Source organism: Lissotriton helveticus, chromosome 12 (assembly GCF_964261635.1).
Source record: "Lissotriton helveticus chromosome 12, aLisHel1.1, whole genome shotgun sequence".
NCBI lineage: Eukaryota > Metazoa > Chordata > Amphibia > Caudata > Salamandridae > Lissotriton > Lissotriton helveticus.
The window spans coordinates 651,060,699-651,083,536 of record NC_136073.1 but is presented as its reverse complement, the minus strand read 5'-3'; the positions used below and the strand labels follow the sequence as shown (position 1 = coordinate 651,083,536).

At 43.6% G+C, this 22,838-nt stretch overlaps 1 protein-coding gene across 1 annotated transcript in view; it reads right to left on the bottom strand.

The window, feature by feature from the left end:
• LOC144798356 (C-signal-like) overlaps positions 1-22,838 on the bottom strand; it is a 294,329-nt gene that overhangs the window by 225,362 nt on the left and 46,129 nt on the right. The window contains exon 2 of the mRNA XM_078669192.1: positions 10,799-10,850. Coding sequence (XP_078525318.1) covers positions 10,799-10,850 — 52 coding nt within the window. The remainder of the gene's footprint in view (positions 1-10,798; positions 10,851-22,838) is intronic.

Below are 22,838 nucleotides of genomic sequence, written 5' to 3'. Positions count from 1 at the left end.
CAGTTCAGATCGGTCAACAATGCAACAAGGTACTTTACAGCAGACCAAGGCTGGTCCCTGCATCTGAACGTGCTCCATTATGGTCGGCCTGAACTTTTGACTTTGTCCTAGTCAAGCAAGACCAGATAGCCCAGGTTGTAGCTTTATGCTTTTAAGCAATATATTTCAAGACATTCTTTACAACTTCATAACTATGGTTCTACTTATTGGAGTTGTGTTGCTTTGGTCTTGTTATGTTCATTAAATTAAGCTCGGTTTGTCTAACCAGGGTTGGTTTCTTTGTGTGGTCTTTTCACTATTTTACTGTTTAAGTGTTGCACAAATACTTTTCAGATTGCCTCTTACGTTAAGCCAAACTGCTCTGTGCCGAACTACCAGAGGGTGAGCTCAGCATAATTTAGGGTGTGTATCTGACTTAACCTGACTAGGATTGTGGTTCCTGCCTGTACAGTGTACATACCTCTGCCAACCAGAAACACCATGACTTACAGGTGACAATTGGTTTTAGCATTTGTTCTCTACATATAGACCACCCCACAATCTTGCATTTAGCCTTTCTTGCTGTTGGCAGACATAGTCAAAAATAACTTTCTTTGTAAATGACAAATTTATTTGCAGGGTGTTTTCAGCCAGTTTAAAATGTAGTATTGCTGTTTTATAGGATAAATTGAATGCTATTTTGCAATGCAGTTACTTGAGTGCTTGGGCTGGAGTGCATACTGCTTTTGTATCAGCATGACTTAATTTATTAGAGTTGCAAGGTTTTTTTGGTTTATTTTCAGTTTGTTTTTATTTCAGAGATGGCTCCCAGGACTCGTAACACTTTGTTCTCAGAGTCAGGCCCATTGGGAGTGATTGCAATTAGATGCAAGTGCTCACCTGCCTTAGTCCAGGATACATCTTAGATTTAGGACTTCTTTGAGTTGCAATTGTGAGAACGCTGGAGCTGGGATTTGGCTCCTCGTCAAACAAAATAGTTGAAATTATTCCTTCCAGGAAGTTGCTCAGTCCGCTTTCCAATTTTTGAGAAAACAAGATATATCACCGACGCCTGATTTACATTTTTATTGAATATCCTTATTGACCACACAAACACAGTGTATCTTAAATTGTTCTCATTTACCTATTTTCTGAGACACATATTATATATTGCAAAATGGCGAAGTAAATCCATATGGAAAATGAAGATCATTTATGTGAGAAGGTTTTTAAGGATAATTTAAAACAGTTTATTAACGCCTCAGAAAAATGATAAAAGTATTAATTCAAGTAGTAAGCAGTTAAAATCAGTAAAGTCAGACCTTTCAATTTCTTGCTCATGAATTACTAATTTACTCAAGAAATGCTCAGCAAAATGGTTTTCCATTGGGGATAATATTATTAAAAAAAATCCAAATATGTGAAAACCCACTGCTTCATTAAAAGGCCCAAATGCCAGTGAGGAACGTTTTTTGACAATATGTTTTGCAGGACTAGCAGAAGAGGGGGAAGTTATGCCAGTCACATTCAATTCAATAACATGCTCCAGTTTACAAACTACAGAGGCCAAACTCGATTCTTTGATCAAAGAACAGAGGATTGCAAGGTATTCTGGAAAAATTACCTGATTAGAGCAAAGCAAGTCAAACATCCCCGTTTGTCTAGTTTTAAAAAAGGGGCAGGTATGCTTGGTTTCTCTAGGTCCTGGCTGAGCTAGGGTCAAAAACCAGCAGCTATCCAAATTGCAAAATAAAGACCCGTTTTCAGTGCAAAAACGTGATGTGTCTGTGTTGCGTTTGGTGCCCTTTCCTTTCGCACCCACTAGGCATAGCCACACATGTGAGGTTGTTTTTTAATCAGGAGACTAGAAGGAATGTTGGGTGGTAGGATTTTTAGGCTACTCACAGATTCCAGGCGTTTTCCTCAAAGAATGTGTAAAAAATATGTGTTTTAGTCTAAGTTTGAGGTTTGCAAAGGCTTCTTAGTAAAATTACCTGATGAGAGCATCAGAAGTTACCTCACAATGGACTAACTTGGTTGTCTGGTTTTCATAAATGTACAGGTTTGATAGGGTTCCTTAAGTGCCGGCTGAGGTTTTCATTTTAAGGGATCTGGCTAAAACAAAACTGGTGGGAACCATGCAAGTCATCACACGCTGGATTTCCCTAGGCGTCTAGTTTTAAACATGTACATGTTTGCTAGGTTTCCCTAGGTGGCAGTTGAGCTAAGGGCCAAAATCCACAGCTACCAACATTGCAAAAAAAAGCGTAATTTTTCAGTGGAAAATGTGATGTGTCCATTTTGTGTTTTGGCCCATTTCCAGCCACAGGCACTAGGCCTACTCATGCAAGTGAGGTACTATTTTTATCAGAAGATATGTGGAAATATAGAATAGTAGAACATTTGGTATTACAAATTGGATTTTGCTGCCATTTCAAACATAGACCATGTGTGAGAAAGAGACTTTTGAAAAATACCCTCTGATTCATACGTCACAAATTCAGAGATGTATAAATAACGGATGTATGACGGTACAACGCATGGTATTACCACGCGTACCGTTACAACATAGGTTTTACAACGCAAGTCGTTACAACGAATTGTGTTGGGGGGCGCTGGATAGTGAATAGTTTAATTTACTATTCCAACTCCAGTCCCCGTGGATAGAAGGGAAGGTGTTGGATAGTAAATTAAACTATTCCCTATCCTAGAGCGCCCCCCAGCACAATTCGTTGTAACGAATTGCGTTGTAAAAGTTGCGTGGTAATGGTACCACATTGTAAAAGTTTCGTGGTAAAGGATGTTCCCCATAAATAACCACTGCTCCTAAACTCCATACCTTGTGACAATTTCAGAAATACAAAGGATTCCTGAACACCCATTTTTCACTCTAAATATTTCACTAAGAAAACCTATCGCACGGTGCATACCCTTTATATCCCTACAACCAGAAGTGTCTAGCGGACATAACAGAATATTGCTGTTGGAAATTGCCCATTGAGACGGAAAAGTTACATATGAAAACGTTGTCACAAGTTTCTGTTTTTTCCTAATCCTTTTCAATATTTCTGTATTCCAACAGTGTGGGCCTCCTTTATGAAAGGGTTACGTCACTTTTTCCTAATCCTTTTCAATATATCTGTATTCCAACAGAATGGGCCTCATTTATGAGAGGGTTGCGGCACATTTGCACCAGGCAACGTGGTACATGTGTGACACAGAACTCCAAGTCACATTTTTGAAGCCATGCAAAGCCACTTTGCGTTTCTCTGACTTAGAGGGTGATTTATTTCTTGGGAGACGACCCACCAGTCTGCCATTGGGATGAGAGTAAATTACACCCTTCCCAAGGTGGAGAGCCTGCAGCCTAATTTATAAACGACCATCAACCAAGCAGTAATTTATAAAACGCGGCTCGGAACTGCCATCACAGCGGTTCCTGACAATGCATATTACTCTGAGCTAAGGAGCTGCATCAGAAGGACAATGCAATGTAGCACAGAGTAATTGTTTTTCTTTACGAAAAGAAAATCCCAAAATGGGTTTTTCTTTTTGTAAAGAAAAAATATAATGCTCCCCTCACCATGGGAGTCTTCTCCCATGGCAGTGGGAGCATTATATTGCTTTTACTATTTCTTACTGCCAGGTTTTACCTGAAGGAAAGAAACAGTAAAAAATTACTACATATCCACCCATCTAAATTGGTCATGCGGACATAAAGCCATTTCTCCGACATCCCTTACTCCTCAGGACACCAGAGAAGTTTTGCCATGGTGGAGGCAGGGTGGTCCCAACTGAGGAAAAATTAAAGGTCCTCCCGTCAAATCGGGCAGGCGGACATTCAAGTTGGCGGTATGTATACTCCACCACTGATGAAGAATCATACTGGCAACATAAAAATCACCCCCTAAGTCTCCACTTCTAGAAATGTAATTGTTGTGTTATGATCAGAAATGAAGAGAACTCTGGGCCCAATTTATAAGTTGACATAAAGAGAACTTCATTGCAGCGGCAATGCAGTTCCATCCCCACCAACATAGTGGTCTGCCCGCCTGATCTGTATGCTGCCTGACCTTAAGTTTGTCTACAGCGGAGACTACTCCAGCTACCATTTTGGAATTTTCTTTTTCAAAATAAAAAACGTAACCTGTTGTGACAAACAGGCTGACTAATTCAGGGAATCGAACACTCTGATTATTAGACTGATTGAAAGAGGTTATCCCAAGAGACTGATCAAGCAAGCACACAAAGAAGAATGGTACAATCCATGTGAAACCTTACTTGAACCCTATGAACACAAACATAAGACTGACCGTATTATTTGTGTCACTACATTTAACACAGCCAGTAATGAGATCAAAAAGATCAAACTAAAACATAGGAATTTAATGAAAGACCAGTTAGGCAACAGGACTATAGCAGTGTTCTCCTGTAAAAGAGGCAACAATATAAGGGACTCCCTTGTTAGAGCTGCCCTCCTTCTCATACCAAAACCCACTAAACATTCGCAATGGGGTCTATAACCAGTCGGAGGGCGCTTCAAATGTGGTTTTTGCGCAGCATGTAAATACTAAATCAACACCAAAGTGTTTATACATGACAGTGTTCAATTTAATCTCCATTCTTTCACTAATTGCATCCATTAGGATTTGGTTTACGCAATTTGGTGCCCATATAATCTGGTTTATATAGGCCAAACCAAACCAAGGGTCTAGTGTCCTATCCTACAACATCAAAGTAGGATCAAATTACAGTGACAGGCACCACTGGTTGAACATTTTCAGCGATAACACAGCCAATGACCTACATTGGCAGGTAATCGAACAAGTGAAATCAGATGCCAGAGGCGGCAACAAATATCTGATACTGTCATGTAAAGAGGTGAAATGTATTAGCAAATTGGATTCAGTAATGCATGGACTTAACTCCACTGATGACTGGAGAAAAGCAGCATTCTTTTGATAGACCTTCTTACTCGTTTTGTGGATTCTCAGGTCTCATTACATCCTCTGCATTTGGTACATACCCCATATCAATGCTCATATTATTCCATTTCGTTATGAAACTGTCCGTGTAACATTGCAGCTGTTGATTTCTGCAATACACACTACTGCAGTATCCATAATTGTAAAGTCTCTGTTTGGGAATCCCGACATCATAGATGCTTTGGAAATGCGTAAATGTGAGATGTTGGACTACATTTAATGTCTTTGCAGAGTCTACACGTAATGTTGTGATCTATTGTAGTCTATTGGGTGATTTTTCCCTCTTTATACTGGTATGTCTTTTCCAGTATACAGGACTATGTATCTATAACTAGTGTGATTAGGTTTTTTTTTAATTAGTTTGGCTCTTTTCTTCCTTTCAGGTTGCTACCATTTCCTCCTTTTCCTGATGATGACCCTGACAAATTGCTCCCAATAGGGTTGAAACGTCGACAAAAGTGCTAGTAGACTAATGATGTTTCATGATACATGTACTGTATTTTTATTTTGAGTCCAGCTGAGTCTTTACCATTGTCATTCCTTAGAGAGAAGTATATATATATATATATGTTGTTTATATATTTCTGTACAGCACCAAGGCACAATTTTAGGTCTTGCGTAAGCAACGCACATTCTCTGCTCTCCAAGACTTTAAGTAATCTGTATGTTGGGCGAAACTGCGCCTACTGCAGGGAAAATTGTCCTGCCGCTTGCCATTAGTTTAACTGTGGCGTTGCTCTTTTTAGCTGCTTTTTTATTGGCTGTTGATTTGCTACGCTCTTCCGTTCATTCCGGAAGCAGCAGCGCCCAACTACAGTTAAGTTCCGCTGCAGGGCTGTATCTTTTAATGTATGCACTACTTCCTTTTTTCTTTTGCTATAGCAGCAAGCGCGTGACGAGTGGATGCGTGTGTACGTGCACCGTATATTACTGAAGCTGCAGGAGTCGCCACCAGCAGCCCCTCACTTGTTTTTTAAAATTGGACTTTTGCTGTCCCTTGCCAGTGCTCGTCATTTTCAGCACAGTTTCCGTTTTGTTTTTTCATTGTTTACATTAGTGGCAGAGGGCGCCACACACACCACTCGCAGGATGCTGCCCTTGACTGCGCGCCATGCGTGCGTTCCCTTCTATTTTTTTGTCACAAGGCTCTTCTCCTGTTTATTTTATTTCCCTTTAATTTTTTTGTCAGAATGGCAGTGGTGGCCGCCACACACATCACTAACAGGAGGCTAATAAAATGTCCATAGACGTCTGCACTGCAGTCGGCGTGTCAGCTGGATGTCTGGGCATACAAGGTGCTCCTTGTGTTAATTTTCTGCACAACAGAGACGCTGCCCTTGACTGCGCGCTATGAGCTTAGACTTAGACTCCCCATGACTAAAAAAGATGGTGCCGATCTAAAATGCAACTGGTGATCATGTAAAGTGCTCAGATTTACCGGTGGTCCAGTCGCACTACATGAGGACCTTGTTTGTTTATTCATTGACTGACGGAGCAATGCAGAGAGGATGTGGCATAACTGCCAGCGCGTCCGACTTTGCAGCCAGGGAAGCAGATTTGGCTCTCGGAGTCTTCTCAAACATCCGGTGATTCCGGGCAAATCGCGTAGACTCCCTGTGACTGAAAAAGAAGGTGCCGGTCTGAAATGCAACTGGGGATCATATAAAGTGCTCTGATATACTTGTAGTCGAGTTTGCATTACATAAAACTGCAAATAAATATAAGAGGATGATACAAAAGGAGATAATGTATATATGTGAAACTACCCTCTTTTTAGGGATCGAATTTCCTTTCATTAGAAAAAATTCAATCTATTCTATCAGAAAAGCCTTTACAGCAGTTCAGTTTAATCATGAATCAGAACATTTCACTTGTCATGCACCCAAATCTTCTACTTTATGATTTTAAATGATATGCGATAGGCATTTTTTCCAGAAATAAACACCATTCAGCGTGCCCAAAAACTGAGTAGGGCAGTAGGTGGCTGCGAGAGCAAGTGCTGGTAAAAAAACATAAAAAAATAAACAAACATTTGTAATGCATTAGGTCTCGCATTTGCGAGATTTTGTGCTATTTGCATTGTAATTGACAATGCCTTTTATTACTGTATGGTTTTTAAACATATAAATAAAAGGCATTGTCATTTACAATGCCAATAGCACAAAATCTCGCAAATGCGAGACCTAATGCATTGCAAATGCTTGTTTTCACTGATGTTACTATTTAGTGTCACTGCATCCTTCATCTAGCACCTGTAATGTGATTTGACATATTGAATTCTATTAATTATATGATTCTAAGAAGTTGTTTCTGAATCATAACTTTTAGCCTCGGAGGTTTAGGCTTTTAACCTCTCCCGAATGGGAGCGTTGTCTTGTTATTGTTTGTTCCAGCCCCGGTTCCCAGGGTTACAGGGTTGCCACATAATAGTTTTGTAGATATAAATCAAGCTACATAAATAAATACGTGAGGCCTTCATTCGTTATGCTTGTCTTTTAATTTTGCAGTATGTACCATTGAGTACACCAGTCTGTGTTTTTTATTTCCTTTGTACTGGGATGAAAGCTCCATTCGTCTCAAGTACTGTGGCTGTAAAAAACAGATACATTCAATTTTCACTCCTTCGTATTGCAATTCTTTAAAAAATTGCCTTGCCAAGATCAATGATACATTAGCATCTCTGAAGTTAAGGATTCTTGTTATGATTAGCCTTGATGTCAAGCACAGTGAGGATCAAGACAGGAGAGAGAAGCTGTCTTCTCAAAACAATGATTTTAACATCTTTTCTACAAAGTGTATAATTGGGGTGGTGCTGGCAGACTCATGCAAGTTGTTACTGCTTGAGCAAGACTCCAGATCTTCATTCTTGGCATTAATGGATACTAGATCCTTTTCCAATTGCAGAATCTTTTTCCCATGCCCATAGGTTTTGTCTTTTATTTTTGAGATGCGCTGTTCTGATATGTCCAGCCGTTCCACACATTTTTCTATCTTGTCATTCATTTTATGCATACGCTGTGTGAGGGTGTCTTTTTTCTCATCTATTGTGCACAGACTCTGTTTCAAGTAGCAGACCTATTACTTTAATGTTTGTGTTTACACTGGTCTCAATGTCTGGTTTTGGTAAGCAATTTTCTACCTCCCTTGAGGGGAGATTTAAGGGTGTTCTTGTCTCGAACAAGAGTTTGGCCTGCTTGTGATTTGATTTACCTGTTGTCCTGGCCACTATTCATTCTGGTTTGCAGGATATAGTTAATACAAAAAACTTGTGTGCAGCAAGAGCTCTATTGCATCCTGCAGCTGATTCTCCTTACCACTAAAAGCACTTGATAGTACCATGATAGTACTATGATGGACTTCAGTTATATAACTGAAACATGCACTCTATTGTCAATTGTGTTAGCACTGAGCACTAGGAATTACCAGTCTTTCCGCCACAATTAATTTGCACTGATTTACACCCCTGTCATTCCCCAGCATAGTGCAGGAGCCTCCCTACCACTTGTAAGCCCCAGCGTGTTTCTACTTTACTTTATCCATGCTGAGCAGCTTCAATATGCAGTTAGAGCTACGAGACGCTGCCCCATACTGGTTGTTTTCTGTGAGTTATGGTGCATCTGCAATTGGGGGCCCGCCAGACGCCTCCACGCATGTTCAACTCCCCTCTTTCCACGCTGCTGTGCTCCTTACTGTGTCGGTTTCTCTGGTTCAGCGGCTGCTTGCAGGTTGTTGTATGAATGTTTTAGGACTCAGCAGCATTACAGAAATTCAAGGCAGGGAAGAAGAGCAGTTTGTTCAAGCATCCATCTTCGATGAGGGATTTCTGATGACACTCAGGCGGATGAAATTCTCAGCATGATATTCTGGTAGCAGACCACAGGTGGGTTCAGTGATGTGCGTGCACAGAAGGCTGCTGGTGTGGTGGGATGTTAGTAGTTTGTTGTTCCGCACATATATGCACAACCTATATTAAAGTGTACGTTTATTTGTGTTTGTGTGTATGTCATTGTTATTTCAAAATGTAAATGATAATTTTAGGATGGTATAACAGTTGCACCCCTAACATCAAAGACTGGCTCCCTCTTCTCACTGCTTTGAACTGTACCCTAACACATCATTGGGTCTACCAAATTCCTTGGTATAACCTTGACAGAAGTCCTCTTCACGTAAACACATATCAGCGCCGTCAGTAGAGGTGTTAAGCATTGGTTGCTATTTCTTAGGAAACTAAAATCCTCCCTCCCAGCGGCAGATCCCATAACTGCGGTACATGTACTTGTGTTATCCAAATTAGACTATGATAGCACTAATCTGGTTTGTCTCCTGAAAACTTCACTTGCGTCGCTGAAGGCTAACTTGAATGCAGCAGCTAGGCTCATCACTGGATCAAAACAAAAAAGTGATCATATCACCCTGACCTTCAATCACTGAAAGGGCTCCCCTTCGAGGCCAGGATTCATCTCAAACTGCCTGTTTGACCCACAAAGTGTTGTACCACAATACCCCCCTACCTTACCGGAAATCCTTATCTGGAGGAAACACATCCTCCAGAAGTACAAGCCTCTTACTCCTTAATCCACAAAAATAAAAATAAAATAAAAAGTACAACTGATCCTTCTCCGGAATTGCACCAAAAATGTGGAACTTTCTCCCTACTGAAATAAGATGCAACCCATCCACATCCATCTCCAGAAAAGAAATAAAAAATCTTACTATCCAACAAACTCCTCTTTCACTGAACTTGCATTAATTTCCATGTGATTGATTCCTCACGCAATATGTCCGCTGCTTCTTGTCACGCGGGCCTGTACTTATGCTACACCTATTTCTCTGTTTACCATTAGTGCATGTATATATATGTACATATATTGTATTTTTATCTAGTGCTACTTAATTCTTCCTGTCCTATCCTATGTGTTTGTACACTATCTGTAAAAGCGCCCTGTCACCGAAAGGTTTTTGTTTGTGCTACATAAAACTCCAAAATAAATAAATAAATGAACCACTGCTTGTTAAGCCTTGTTCACAGTTTGAATAAACTCACAGAGCAACTCAGGGAAGAGCAATGGGCCAGCCCTCTACTCCAAGATGTTCTGTTTATTCAGGGATAGGAGATATGTCTTAATATCATGGCCAACAGACTCTTTTCTTGGCTATAGTAGACTTGTGTTAACAGACTGTGATTACGTCGGCAGCCTTAACTATAGGCAGGTTACTACATATCTCATCAGCTGGATGACTCCAAGTTCTCATAGTACCAGAACCGCTGTGTTGATCCTCACCATTGAGTTTAAAGTCTCTAAGCCACAAGTGAGAACTGGAAACTGACTACAATTTCAGAGATTTACAACAATTACTCTTCAGATTACACTTACCAAGAACATTGGTGTTCTGAAGACTCGGCCTTCTGGCCAACAAAATCTTCTAAACATTCAGAGACAGAAACTCCACTCCAAAACTTTCACGTTTCACACATGTCAATACAGGAGAATTTTAGGAGGCCAAGACACAGCCCAACATAGACAAAGCATGGAAGGTCAGGATTAAACAATCACTTAGGATGGTTTTGCTTTCTGGTGTAGTCAGCGGTACCTCAAGACCTATCGATTGATAATGGGGGCAAAATACATATGGGTTCCAATGATTGCTTAGTAGTCTCTGTGGATAATGGACCATTTCGTACAATCTCAGAGATTGCAGACCTACACAGGAATTAGAAAGAATTTTCAGACATGTAATTTATTCCTTCAGAAATAAATCACCCTTTTTGCTTTCCCGTGCAGGCAGTTCTAGAGATGTGACAAAAACAGAGGACTGGAGAGCAATACACCTACCTAGCTGAATCACTTTCAAGTTGGAATGCTTGGCCGCAAGTTCATTCAGTGCCTAAAAAATACAAGCAAGTAAGTACAAGTTAACGTTTAAAAAAATTATAAATATATGACAATTTGACAGAGATTACATGTAATTATCTCCTTCTGGCATCATTTTTGAACCTTCTCTCTTTTTCTACAGTTTTCATATTTTTGATCGCTGGCCACAAAAGGGATATTTACGTTGTGTGAGCTATCATCTGCCATTTAAAGTGTTTTTTTTTATTTCAACAGAAAAATTATAAACCAAGGCCACATACTAGAGGTGAATTGAACTCGGGGACACAAGAACATCGTTTAAAGGCACCGTTATTTTAAAATGGTGTTCACATTTACAACATGAAAAAATGTATATTGGTCCCTTGCTTACCTTTTCCAAGTATAGCCACCTAATATCTGCAACCTCTATGCATTAGTCATTACAAGCTGTAAACTGATGTTAATCTGGCTTTTTCCTCACTCAATATATATTATGTAGTCTGCCATAATCGAGCAATTACATTATCATTAAGTGTTAAAATACAAACGGAGCATTAACCCCACTACTGAATCCAAATAGAATTTCACATCATACATTTATCTCAATGTAATACATTTTTAAAAACACTCCTATATTTGCTCTACCTAAATTAGAAACAGTGCCACTCTGATGGGAACTTTGACATTTGCAAGCCTAATAAATATTTAAGGAACATTTTTCACAATCCTTATACCAGCTTGTTTAAAATGGGATTTCAAATGTTTTTTCCAGGCCACAAGTACAGCTGAACATGCCAGGAGTAATTGGAATAGTTTAGCTTAATGTTTAATAATACAGGAACAATTTAAACATGGTTAGTTCTGTTTGGCATTTAGTACTTTCAGGAAAAGGACACTTCTCATTAATGTCAAGTACCTTCTTGTCACTGGGTATTAGAAATTGGGTTACTGGTTGGCTGAGGTTTGCACCCTGACCAAGCAGAAACCACAATCCTAGTCAGGGTAAGTCAGATACACACCATAAATGAACCTGTAGCTTGGCACAGAGCAGGCAGGCTTACCTTTAGAGACAATGTGTAAAATATTTGTGCAACGCAACACACAGTAATACAATGAAAACACACCAAAAAGATTAGAAAAAAAGACATGATGTTTCTAAATAAAACAAGACCAAAGCGACAAAAATTAAATAAATAGAAGTCGAGATACAATTTTTTGAAGTTGGTTTATCTGGTCACGCTGGACCGGGCAAAGTCAATAGTACAAGCCCAATGTGATGGAGTGCAGGTTGGATACAGAAGCCACGCAAGGCCCACTGACAAAGTACCTTGATCTTGGTGGCAACAGCAAAATGCTGGGTGCAGTCAAGCGAAGCGTCGTGTCGATCCCGCAGTCGAGATGATGCATCGACTTTCTTCACACAGTTGTGGCAATGCACAGGTCCCAAAGGTGATGTGCTGAGAGGCGTTGATTCCATAGACGATGTGCCGGGTTTCTCCACGTGGTCAAAGGGATGCGTCAATATCCCCACACTACAGCAGCGGCAATGCGTTGGTTCTGATGCATCAGCTCTTTAAGGCAATGTGCTGGTTCCGAGTGTGATGTGCGATTCTGCTCCTGCAACAAATAATGCGTCAGTTATGCAACACGTAGACAGGAGAAGCGTTGGGTCGACTCGAGCAAGAACCTGAGTCCACTTCCAATGGACCAGGCACAGGAGCAGGGGGCAAGACTTGGATATCCCTGAGTCTCAAAAACAGGAGGAGAGTCTCAAAAACAGGAGGCAAGCCATCCAGCTCTTGGAAATCACTCTGGGTTCAAGCAGAGTCCTGTTCTTCCTCAGCAGGGGTGGGTGGTAGTAGGGCAGATCAGCAGAAAAAAAGTAGAATGACAGTCTTTTTAGCAGCACAGCAGTCTTTCTTCATGAAAGAGTTTCTTTACAGGTCCTGAAGTGTCTGGTGTGGTGGGGTCAGAGACCCAGTACTTATAACCAGTTGTGCCTTGAAGTGGGGGTCACTTCAAAGAAGGGTCTTTGAAGTGCACAGAGATATTTCTACCTAGATGTTAGCAATAGGGGTCTATAGTTGGCAGAGGTAGGTACCTTTCTCCAAATAGGGACACTTGCTTCTAGTCAGGGTAAGGGGGATACACTTCTAAAATAACCCCTGCTCACCCCCTTGGTAGCTTGGCACGAGGAGACAGGCTTATCTCAGAGGCAGTGTGTAAAGCATTTGTGAACACATACAGTAATACAGTGAAAACACTACAAATGGAAACCACACCAGTTTAGAAAAATAGTAAATCTTCATCTTAACCAACAAGACCAAATGCGATAAAAATCCAACATACAATACTCTTGAAAAATAGTACTTGTGTAAAAAAACCTCCTGGGGCTACCTTGATACTGAATATGACAGAGTCTAACAATTCCAGCTGCCCGCATCGATACAGGCCAGCTAAAGCGTCAACAGACTCTGATACAGTACTTTTCTGATGCTACCAACACGAGGGTGCAAACCAATTGGGGCAAACGTCGCACTCGCATTGTGAAGTGGAGCGTAGCGGCGGACGATGTCTTCACAATTCGGTGCAGGCAGAGGCTTGTTGATGGGAGTCGGTGAGACCAGGGATTGCGTTGAAAGGTGAGACGGTGCTCGCGGCGTTGCTGGCAGGTCATGGTACGGCAATGGAGCCTGTGAAGGTTGCAGTCGGGCAGCGATGGAGTCGGTGACATCATTGCTGCATGTAGCGAAGTGTTGCGGAGTGCAGTGTCCACAGGACTGGTTGCAAGCAGCGGCTCGTTGACGGAGTCGGTGAGCCTAGGGTTGCGTTTTGAAGCGAGGCATTGCTCTCGGCGGTGCTTTCAGGACACGGAATTCTGCGACGGACTCGATGACAGAGTCGGTTACCCTTTTCTTCTGCGGCGATGATCAGAGACGGTGCCCCCTGACACAGTGAGGTCTTTGTTGTTCTGAGACCTCTAGAACAGGGGGCAAGCTCAGTTCAATCCCTTTGATATCTTTACTTCAAGCAGGGGGACAAAGCAAGCAGCAAAGTCCTTTTCTCCTTTCTTTGGCAGCAAGTAGCCACTGAAGGCCAACCTTAGACAGCAAAGAGCACAAGGGCAGTTTCCTCCTCAGCTTCTCTGGCTCTTCTCATCAGCAAAGGCTCCTCTTGATTTCCAAAAAGTGATCTAAAAGTCCGGAGTCTGGGCCCCCTCTTTTTATACACCAAATTCATCCTTTGTTCTCTGAAGGCAGAGAGTGTCTGTACCCAGACAAAACCAGTTCTGGCCTCACTGGTGCAGCTTCCTGGCAGAAGGTGGAGACAGCATTGTTGCAGGCAGACCAGGCCCATTCAGGTGAAAGGAAATCTCCTCCCACTACTCTAAATGCAGCCCAGGTCTATTCAGCCCAGCCCTGAATCATCAGACTTCTGGAGCCACTGCCCCTCTCCTGCCCCTGTCATCCAAAAGCCAGATATGCAATATACAAACCTACCAGAGGCACACTGGATGGTTAGGCAAGAAAATACCTACTTTCTAAAAGTGGTATTTTCAAACACAGAATGTAAAAATCACCCTCACTAAAAGATGCATTTTAACATTCTAAATTCAGGCATACTAAACTTTACTTTTCTATCTTGTTCCCAGGGTCAGTTATGTTTATAAGATATTATAAACAAACTCCCCATTCTGTCCTATGGGAACTGATAGCCTTACAATAGTGAAAAACGAAATTGGCAGTATTTCCCTATCAGGACATGCAACACACATTAGGACATGTCCTACCTTTCACATACAATGCACCCTGCCCACAGGGGTACCTTGGGCCTTCCTTAGGGATGGCTGATATGTAGAAAAGGGAGGGTTTAGGGACTGGCAAGTGTGTACACTTGCCAAGTCGACATGGCAGTCCCAGACACATTTTACAGGCTGCTTTGGTAGGTGGCACAACCAGTGCTGCAAGCCCGCCAGCAGCATTTGATTTACAGGCCCTGGGCACACACAGTGCACTATACTATGGTCTGACAAGTAAATCAAATAGCCAATCATGGAAACACTAATCCATAACACTAATTTACAAAGGGAGCACTTGCACTTTGGCACTGAACAGCAGTGGCAAAGTGCCCTAAGCATCTAGACCAGCATAAATTAAGTCCAACACACAGCAAAACACAGGAGGTAAATGCAAAAAATGGAAGGGAGACCCACACCAATGGTGCCAGGTCTAACACTAGCCCTTGCTCCAGACTAACTATAGGGGGTAATCAACTGTGTGTAGGAACAGGACACTGCTTATTCAGGTGTGTCAGCTCTTCCCTCCCATCCTGCCCAGGATGAGACATCAGGATGCAGATGGGCACTCAGACACACATAACCGTCTTTGTGTGTGGCTTCTTGTTAGCTTTATTTCGAAATATCTTGTCATTTCTTAAAAGCATTACAGTATAAAAATAATTATAAAATTTAAACAATTTGTGCAATTCCACCAACAGTACAAACAAGCAGATCAATAGAAGACAGTATAATATATACAGCAATTCTACAAATCAGCCGACTAAAATACATTTCTACACATTGACAATATATCATCCTTAGGGGGAAAAAAAGCACAGCAATAAATGGCTAAAACCAGAGGGATCGGGGTAGATGACTTTACTGGAGGATCATTTTTCTTGCAGATCTAATCCTCCAAACCCATCCCAAAAATGTTGCCAGTCCACAAGCAATAAAGGGGTGCGTGTCTGATCTTAGCATCTGTAGGGCCTCCACGTGTGACCGGGTGCCCAGCCTCAAACAAAGCGGTTTCAGCCATCTGCGGCGAGGAGCAGCATACGCCGAACATTCAAACATTAAGTGGGCAATGGATTCATCCCTGCTAGCACAGAAAGGGCAGGTTGCTGTAGTTTGCCAAGGGGGTTTCCACTTCGCTGTCCGTGTACCTAGGGGCAAAACTCCAACCCTAAATTTAAAATACAGTGCCCTGTCTGTTGGGTTAGAGATCACATCCAAGTAAGGTTCTCTAAAAGGGAGATTTTTGATGACCAAAAACTCAGCAGCCGATCTACATAGATTGGAGTGGCTCCCTCTCTCGTTATCCACCCACGACCAGAATATTTTCTTTAGTAACTGTTTAGGTGGTGAAGATCTGTTGGCCCATGCGTCTCCCAGGCCCAATGCGCAAAGGAGGCGCTTCACTTCCAGGAGCCATCCGATCTTATACCAACCCGGGGTTGAGAGGAGTTCACATAGTGCATCAGCGTAGCTTGAGAGTTCAGGGACATTCCATATACGGGCCCACAATAAAAGAGGGCGTAGCTTAGCCTGCTCGGCTATAGGACGTGTACCTGTATCAAGTAATAGGGGGAGAGTGGGAGAGCTCTGAGGGAGCCTCATTAGGTCTTTGTGAAATTTATTCTCAAGTTGAGACAAAGTGTCAAATTTCTGTGTACCCCACAGCTCCGCCCCATATAACGCCGCACTCACAGCTTTAGCCCTATAGATATCTAATATCACCCCGATAGGTTTAAGGGGAGAGGCACGATGTTCTTTTAGTAACGCACCCGTGACCCTTCTATGAGACAGAATAGTTGTTTGGTGATGTGCCTTCCAGCTCATAGAGTCACAGATTCGGATGCCCAGATAATCGAATTCCCTTACCCTTTCTAGTGGAATTGAGTCAAGGGTTGGGGGGTGTACTGTCTTCCTAGGGGGATTCAGCACCAGGAACTTGGTTTTACTGATGTTAATAGCCAAGCCCCTGGAATCACAAAAGCCCTTGAACCTTGATAACAGCGTTTGGAGGCCTAGAGGGGATTTCGAGATCAGCAGGGTATCATCTGCAAACAGGAGAGTTGGTATCTTCCTGCCCGCCAGGGAGGGTGCATCTGCTGGTAGTTTAAGAAGATGCTCCACCACTCCATTTAGATATAATGAAAACAGAGTGGGGGCTAGCACACACCCCTGGCGGACACCCCTGTCTACAGAGATGCGAGGTGTTTTTTCGCCCTGCGCCCCCCATCTGACTTGAGCAAAATTGCTTCCATGGAATTTAATAATCAATGCGAGCAGGTAAGAGGGCATGCCCATGCCCTCAAGAACAGCCCACAGTTGATTGCGTGGGACTAGGTCAAAGGCAGTCCGCAAATCTATGAAGGCGAGATACAGACTGCCTTTGCCCAGTTTTACCACTTTCCAATAAAGCATTAGAAAACGAAATGTCTGCTCAATCGTGCCAGTACCTGTTCTAAAACCGGCCTGAAAGTCAGACAAGACCTGCTTTGCATCGGCCCACTGCAAAATCCTCCCTAAAACTACCTTCCCTGCTACCTTCTGAGTAGAATCAAGTAGACTTATAGGTCGGTAGTTGGCAGGGTCGTCCCTACAGCCTTTTTTAAAAATAGGGACCACTTCCGCACCCCTCCATGAATCTGGGAAGCCACCGCCCTTCATAGCCTCATTCAGGAGTTGGGCAATGAGTAGGCTCCACACCTCCACGTTAATACGGAGCAAGTCGCCCGGAACGCCGTCTGGGCCTGCCGCCTTATTGGGCACAAGGCAACTGATCGCTACTTCGACCTCCTTAGAAGTAAAAATGGGGTCTAGATCTATGCTAGCGTCAGGTACTCTGTATCTGAGACCCCTGGTCTGATCCAAAGCCCCTAATGGGTTAGAGTAAAGTTTGGAAAAAATGAGCCAACCAGGCCTCCCCTGTGATGTTACATGTCAACAGTGAGTCGACCGGCCTGTCCCTGCCTCTAAGCAAGGCCCAGAAACCCCTCGAGTCCTTACTGGAGCCAGCATCCATTAGATCTCTCCAGAAGTTTGTTTCATGGGTAACCTTTGCCACTGCTTGGGCTTTTTTATAGTTTTTCCTAGCGAGTGAGATCAGAGCGGGCACTTTCTTGCCAACTGCCCGGATCAGTTCGCTTTTGGCTACACGACAGGCGGGGGAGTACCATTGGTCTCTACCCCTAGTTGCAGCTCTCCGAATAGCCCTGGCCTTACCCTGAGGAACTAAAAACAGATTACTGAGCGATGCGATGGTCTCCGTAAAAGTCGTAAGGACGGCATTATCGGAATTCAACGCACCTAAAAGGAGCTTAGCTTTCGTCATTATGGTCCCAACTTGGGCCATTCTGGTTTCGTCCACGGCGATCTTTGCCCATTTTAATCGCCTGCCACAATTAGATGGAACAACCTTGTGGGACGATTTCCAGTTAGAACTGGGTGATGGTGAATTCCCTATTACCCACGGGATGGCAAGTGATAGGACCAGGGGATTATGGTCACTATCCATTGTTTGTTGGACTTCCATGTCTTGGAAATACTGCCATAAGTTGTGGTTTAGCAGTATATAATCTATTCTCGAGGTGCAGCCCACCCTGTTAAAGGTGTGCGCACCCCTGGTATCTGATTTAGAACGGCCATTAGCGGCCCTGAGGTCAAATTCTAAACAGAGAGAATTAATGTCAATGACATTCTGTGTCCATTTTTTGATTGGGTCGAGAACAAGCAAAGGGATACCTCGCTTGGCATCGTCTTCCCAGGTGTCCAAAATGTCTTCACTGGCAAGCGGTTCAAAACAGCAATTAAAATCCCCAGCCAGGACGATAAGGGAGTCAATGTTGCAACCACTAAGCTCCTCTTCAACTCTAGTTGAGGATAAAGAAGAGTTCCCCCCCCCTGACCCCCCTAAGATACAGGTTAAACACTTCTAAGAACCTGCCCCCCGGACACTGTATGGTAAGTCTCATCAGGTCTGGAGATTGAGTGTTTATATGTTTTATAGAGAGCCCCAGTGTAATACTTACCCAGATAAGAAGTCCACCAGAAGGGCGGCCTTTACTGCCCTTGGATTTAGATGCTGGTACAAAGTACGTCTTAAAACCCACCCTGTGCAAGGGCTCCAAGCACCAGGTTTCTTGGAGGAGGCAAATTCCAAAAGGCTCCACAAAGGAGTTCCAGTCTGGCTTGTCAAAGTTTCGAGCAAGCCCTGCCACATTCCAGCTTAAAATCTTGAGCTGGGAATTGCCTGCAGATCTTTTGCGGGTCGGGGGGGCAGGGACTGGAGGAGCAGCATCGTAACCGACAAGCCAGGAGGACTGGAGAGGAGCTATAGGTGGCAGCGGGTCAAGGGCTATCTCACTCACAATTGCGGAAGTACTGGTATTACCGTCAAAGTTGGAGAAGTACAGCAGGCCCTGAACAGGTGAAACCTGGGTCCTAGTTTGCATCGGAAGGGCAGTACTTGTCACAGCCAGGGTAGTCGACAAGGGGCAAATATCAGCTTCCAACAAAGAGGCCATGGGTTGTGTTGACGGTACCGGAGTAGGAGACATAGGGAGTCAGTCAACCTCCTCAAGGCTGCCAAACCTATTTGAAGTTGTGATCCCGCACCAGCTTCTAGTCGAATTATGCTCCCTAGAGGAGTACCCCCAACTAGGCTGTTGGGGACCCAAAGACCAATTGCCCCCCTGTGGATATGCAACACGTGGTGGATAAAAGAATGACAAAGGCCTCGGGGCAATGGAGGAACCCCCCTCTTGGCTCACCCAGGTACAGATGTGATTAGCCGTGGAGAGATCGTCAAACGTCACGACTATACAGTCACCGGGAATGGATTTCCTTGTTGATCCCACCCACGGTACTCTGCGTACCATTGTGAATCTGCTCCTTCTGCCATTGGGAATCGGTCTGTAGGTGTTAAGCCAGTGCATGACCTTATTATGCAAAGAATGCTGGTATTCGTGATGGCCATTCTCTATCTCTGGCACACCCGTCAAAACCACCACGTAATCATTGGCTTCAGGAGGGAGATCAATATATCCCCCTTGAAAAATGCTTTTGGTATTGGGACCCCTAGTAGAGCGAGTAGAAGTTTTTCCTTGATAGACCTGCGAAGCGGGGGCCGCGAGGCGTGGCTTAACGGCCTGAAGCAACGAACAAACCGGAACAGCACTCCCACAAGGTCAGTAGAGGAACCCAGGCAGCTCACACTCCGCGATGGTTTTAACGGGTGGAGGGGGCGGGAAGAGGACCAGCTGCGGCCGATCAGCGCCGCTCAGCACGCTGGTCCTCGCAGTCCCGCCTCTAGCCCTGGTCTGAAGATGGACAAATACAGCAGGCGCGTTGGTGCTCCAATGCACAAACAGGGACCCACACACAAAGTCCCAGCAAAGTCTTTTGCCTGCGAGCGGCTCCCGCGAAGCGGGGGCCGCGAGGCGTGGCTTAACGGCCTGAAGCAACGAACAAACCGGAACAGCACTCCCACAAGGTCAGTAGAGGAACCCAGGCAGCTCACACTCCGCGATGGTTTTAACGGGTGGAGGGGGCGGGAAGAGGACCAGCTGCGGCCGATCAGCGCCGCTCAGCACGCTGGTCCTCGCAGTCCCGCCTCTAGCCCTTGTCTGAAGATGGACAAATACAGCAGGCGCGTTGGTGCTCCAATGCACAAACAGGGACCCACAAACAAAGTCCCAGCAAAGTCTTTTGCCTGCGAGCGGCACCCGCGAAGCGGGGGCCGCGAGGCGTGGCTTAACGGCCTGAAGCAACGAACAAACCGGAACAGCACTCCCACAAGGTCAGTAGAGGACTGTGGCTGTCTAGAGGGAATGCACAAAGTCAACTGGTCACCCTCCCCAGACGTGCATTTGAGACAGGCTGCCGGCACACAGAGCTTTCAAGAGCAGAGAAATGCCAACTATCTAAAAATAGCATTTCTAAAATAGTAATGGTAAATCCAACTTTGCCAGTAAAGACGATTCATCATTACCATTCCAATCATATAAAATATTACTAATCTACCCTCTCTAAATCAGGAAGTATAGCTTAAAAGTGTAATAAGGATTTCTCAATGTTAACCTATGAGAGGAGTAGGCCTTTCAGTAGTAAAAATGAATTTGTGTTTTTTACTACCAGGACATACAAAACTTTAAAGTACATGTCCAAACTTTTATTACACAGCACCCTGTCCTATGGGCTACATACGGCCTACCATAGGGGTGTCTTATGTATAATAAAAGAGGAGTTTAAGGCTTGGCAAGGGGGTTTTAATGCCAAGTTGACATAGCAGTGAAACAGCACACACAGGATTTGCAGTGGCAGGCCTGAGACATGTTTAAAGGGTTCTTGTGTAGGTGGCACAATCAGTGATACAGGCCCACTAGCAGCATTTAATTTACAGGACCTGGCCACATGTAGTGCACTTTATTAGGGACATAAAAGTAAATTTCATATGCCAATTGAGTATGAGCCTACAGAACCATGTTTCGAGGAGAGAGCAAATGCACTTCAGCACTGGTTAGCAGTGGTAAAGTCCCCAGAGTCCTAAAGCCTACAAAAACGAGGTCAGAAAAAGAGGTTAAGGAAAGGCAAGAAGGTTAGGGTGACCCTTCAGAGAGGGCCATTTTCTAACACTGAGTAAGGTAGTTCTTTTAATAAATGTATGTCCTAAACATAATCTTGTGCATGCGATTTCCTATTGAGAATGTACCATCAAGCAGAGTAAAAGATGTTTCCTTGGCCACTAATCTGAAATGGCTTTTTATATGGGAAGCATATTTCATTTTTCTCAACAGACCTAATTCTGAATCAAGATTGTATTTTTTTAACTAAATAACAGTGCTAATTCTTAATCTCTTTCAGAGACACAGCGGCTACCCAAGAAATTCTACCACCCAAAAGATTTTTCCTCCCTCCCCTCCTAACTTCCATCGCCTTTTCATAGCATTTACACAAAGGAGCAGCAAGCTAAATTGAATCACACTGTCATTCCACTGCAGCTTCTACATAAATAACTTTATGAGAGCTTGGCGGAAATTGGTCAGTCCTCATAGATCAGTGTACCCTACGTCCTCTAGCTCTCACTTTCCATAGATCATAGAACCCTCTATGCATGCAAAGGCTGATTCGGCATCAGGTGGAAGCAATATCTCTGTAGGAGATATCTCCACTGGATTCAAGCAAGCCGGGCTGAAGACAGCTGGAATGACAGAAACCGGTCCCCGGAAGCTTGTTTCCGGTCCAGGGAAGACATGGCTTGGCAGTTCGGGCTGGACTGTTCCCATGAGGCACAGGGTTAGACTGACTTGCATATAGCCATGTCTGAACTGGGGTGGCAGAGTGGGCTAAAGAACGGTGATGGATTAAACCCAGATCTTATGACTGGGTGTGAGTGTTTGATTGATTCAGATGCTCCGTCCATCACCACCCCCCTTTTGTACCGGAGATACCTCCCCGCCCACATCGACATTTCACCAGATGTGGGAATACATTTGGTAACACCAGCCGACGCATCAGAAAGCACATTGTTGACTGTCTTTTGGCTTCCACTGCTGGGACCACAGAGTTTGAGTGCTCTGTCTTGGCTCAATGGAGATGGGGTTGATGCTGTCAGATCGACTTGGTGGGATTGTTATGTATATAGAAATGAGGACCATTTGGGAGTATATTACTTATTGAAGAGGGTAATGTCCTTGGATCATAGTGACTGAACATTGACCCCATTGGTAAGGTTCTGATTTAGGGTTCTCAGTCAGTTGTCTCATACAGAGGACGAAGTCAGCAGGATCGGAGGGCCACGACATGCTCATAATTTTTTTAATTTATGAGTAACAGTTCACCTACTTTTTGTGAAAAGACATTCATCCTGGGATGGTTAATTCAGATAGTTGAAATGCTTCAGCTGACGTCTCAGATAGTCCCCTGTGCTTTGAAACCGAAGGTGGCAGACACCTAAACAAGAAACAAGCATTCTTGCCAGGGTGCCTGCTTTCCTGAAGAAATGTAAATGTGCACAACAGGTTAATCTGCAAATGTCAAGGAACCTTGGAAGCCAGTATTGGCTTTAACTGATGGAATCACTTGAAGCTTCCTGATAACACAGATGTATTCTTTGTAGGTAGTAGTGCAGGGAATTATCAGCTGAACTGTGAAGTGCATGCTTTTAAGGGGCAGTTATATAAAGTCATTTGCACTACGTACAGCCTGGGTATTACTGAAATCTATATTTTGGAAACA